Source organism: Engraulis encrasicolus, chromosome 4, assembly GCF_034702125.1.
Source record: "Engraulis encrasicolus isolate BLACKSEA-1 chromosome 4, IST_EnEncr_1.0, whole genome shotgun sequence".
Taxonomy (NCBI): Eukaryota; Metazoa; Chordata; class Actinopteri; order Clupeiformes; family Engraulidae; genus Engraulis; species Engraulis encrasicolus.
In genome coordinates this window covers 56,252,419-56,254,918 of record NC_085860.1, presented here as the reverse complement: position 1 = coordinate 56,254,918, position 2,500 = coordinate 56,252,419, and the positions used below count along the sequence as shown (strand labels likewise).

The following is a 2,500-nucleotide window of genomic DNA, read 5'->3' as shown; positions in this document are numbered from 1 at the left end:
TACACCCATCCCATTCTTTTGCTATTACAAAAGAGCACGACCTCACCGTTTTATTATGTCTAGCAGTTTTTTTTTGCGTTTGAAGAGGTACAGTATAGGCCTGAGGGTGATACTGTATACCCATGTCATTGTCACAAAAAGTAATAGTTACATATCACTGGTCAAACGTGGTAACACTTTATTTTAGGGATACGTCTATTAGCACTAATACATACAATGTTAATGCCTGCATAAGTACCTTGTAAGGCATGTACTAAGCAAATGCTTAGGCCTACTAGGTCCTTACTAAGGTTAAATTGGTAATAAATCCCTTATTGTGCATGAACAAGACATTTGCGAATACATGCCTAACATGATTTGGCTTTGTACATGCCTTACAAGTTACTTATACAGGAACAATATAGGCTATGTATTAGTGCTAATAGATGTATCCCTAAAATAAAGTGTTACCTCAAACGTTTGAAAGCTCAAGATCACACGTGAATGAGGAAAGTGAACATTTGCAGAGATACTCTTGCTTGAGGGGTGTATTCCACCTTCCACACTTAAATACAGTCATCATCCAAACAATACAGTGTGTAGGAGAGAAGGGACAAGTATGGTAAGCTGTGAGAAACACTAACAATGAGTGTTGGAAACAACCCCAATCTAGATACTATGTCACAGTGTTGACATCTGGTGACTAAAGTATCCTTCAAATGACAGTGGCGTGTACAGTATACGCAGCTGTCTCCATGAGGAAACAAACAGTTTGTCCGCAATCTCAGCTATGCATGCAATTCCCCACCCTACTCTGACCCATCCCATCGCAAAGTTCAAGTGCACATTATTTCAGACCCCTTGCCTGAATCCTGAGGGACAGCTCCGGTGTCCCGAGTAATCAATTCGAAAACACAAGAAGACCCATTTTGCGCACTTGCGCGTCTGACAGATTTGTATAGTATGGGTGTTGGCAGGTCCTTTTTCATAGCACACGAGAAAATATTAAATAGACTCACCTTCCAAGTTCTTCTCCGATGTCATAGAAATCCTCCACTTTTTGTTGTTTGAACACCGCCATGCCTAACGTCCTCATTGATGAAAGTTGTATCTTGGGTAGACGCAGGCACGAGTATACAGTGGCAATATGTTTTTTTTTGTCGTGACGTCCCTCTCTTTTGGCGAGCTTTCAGCCCTGCGGGGTAGAGGAGACGTGAGTAGGCTATTGAGGCAGTTGTTGTTGTGCTGCTGTCGACCGTCGCTCCTGACTAGAAGTGAGTGAGCAGGAAGACACACTTGCTCACTGGCACTCCAACCACACTAGCGCAGGTCGCTGCACGCACCTCCACATTCCTCCCCATCGTTGCTGTGGAGGTGGGACCGCACCACACACGTGCGCCGCCCGTCAGCTTACCCCAGGTCATGTTGGAACTCTGCCAAAGGCAGGAAACCGTCCTGCGCAAAACACGGCGTTTTCGGGACACTAGAACTAGAATACAAGACGGTCTAATATAAGGACTAGATTGGAGAATCGACGATGACAGGGCAGGAATAATAATAATAAAACAAAACTGTATATAATGTGAATGAAGACAGTTGGCGCTTGGGTCGTGCCAGGTATCCTGATATCCCCTTGAATAAATGAACGACTGTTTACTGGAAAAGCCGAATTAGGACGGATTGAACAGTTTATAGTTATAAAGCTGAGTAAACCAACAGACCCCAGACGCAGCCGTTTGGCTACAGATAGCTACATCATGAGACTGGAGGGGACAGAGTTTGCAGTCCATCTATTCAGGTTGCGGTCGATAAAACCAAACGTCACGCTTTGAAGTTCATGTCAAGCGCGTCAATCTATGTAGACAACAGTATTCGAGACCCTTTCGGTTAAGAAATCAACATAATGAGCATGCAAGGGACACGTAAACTATTGTTTTTCTTTGGAAGTTCCCGCAAGACTGGCTGTTGCGCACCCTTCCTCACACGCTGTAGTGTGCACTACCGTTTCACTGCCCATGTTCACAAGTGCACATCTTACTTGCAAGTTTTACTCAACTTCTCTTTTTGAAGAAACTTGCCAAGTCGACCAACAATTATTGCTGTGAAAGGCAAGACACCAAAGTCAGAGCACAACAAATAAAAACAGATCGCATTACCTTGAAGTCAGTTTTGTCGACAGGTCTTGAGCTGCGTTGGCATCGTACTGTCGCTGTCTTCAACACAGAACGCAATGTGTGTAAGTGATGTTATCTACATTTACCGCCCCCAGCCTCCACACAACTCTGAACGAGCGCTGTCAAATGTTTGTAGTAGTTATGCACTCCACACATGCGCCATCTAGCTTGTCGAAGGCGCAGCGCTCAAATTCCCAATTTGCGTGTTTAAAAATGCAACATGATTCAGACGCTGCCTGATTCAATAATGCAATTTCATCCTTGCAGGTGATGTCACTGGTTACTTGAGAAGTCCCCAACGCAGAGATTCAATTGGGCAACTTGGGACAGCTGCTATACTGTCATGA

At 44.3% G+C, this 2,500-nt stretch overlaps 2 protein-coding genes across 2 annotated transcripts in view; both read right to left on the bottom strand.

Annotated features, from left to right (window-relative positions):
- The window catches only part of LOC134447994 (death-associated protein kinase 2-like), a 63,978-nt gene extending 61,690 nt beyond the window's left edge, over positions 1-2,288 (bottom strand). Inside the window, exons 1-2 of the mRNA XM_063197751.1 lie at positions 2,136-2,288; positions 999-1,174 (exon numbers count right to left, since the gene is read on the bottom strand). Of these exons, the coding sequence (XP_063053821.1) occupies positions 999-1,075 (77 nt within the window). The 5' untranslated portion in view covers positions 1,076-1,174; positions 2,136-2,288. The remainder of the gene's footprint in view (positions 1-998; positions 1,175-2,135) is intronic.
- The window catches only part of tbc1d2b (TBC1 domain family, member 2B), a 57,372-nt gene continuing 56,119 nt past the window's right edge, over positions 1,248-2,500 (bottom strand). The window contains exons 13-14 of the mRNA XM_063197907.1: positions 2,136-2,192; positions 1,248-1,412 (exon numbers count right to left, since the gene is read on the bottom strand). Coding sequence (XP_063053977.1) covers positions 1,248-1,412; positions 2,136-2,192 — 222 coding nt within the window. The remainder of the gene's footprint in view (positions 1,413-2,135; positions 2,193-2,500) is intronic.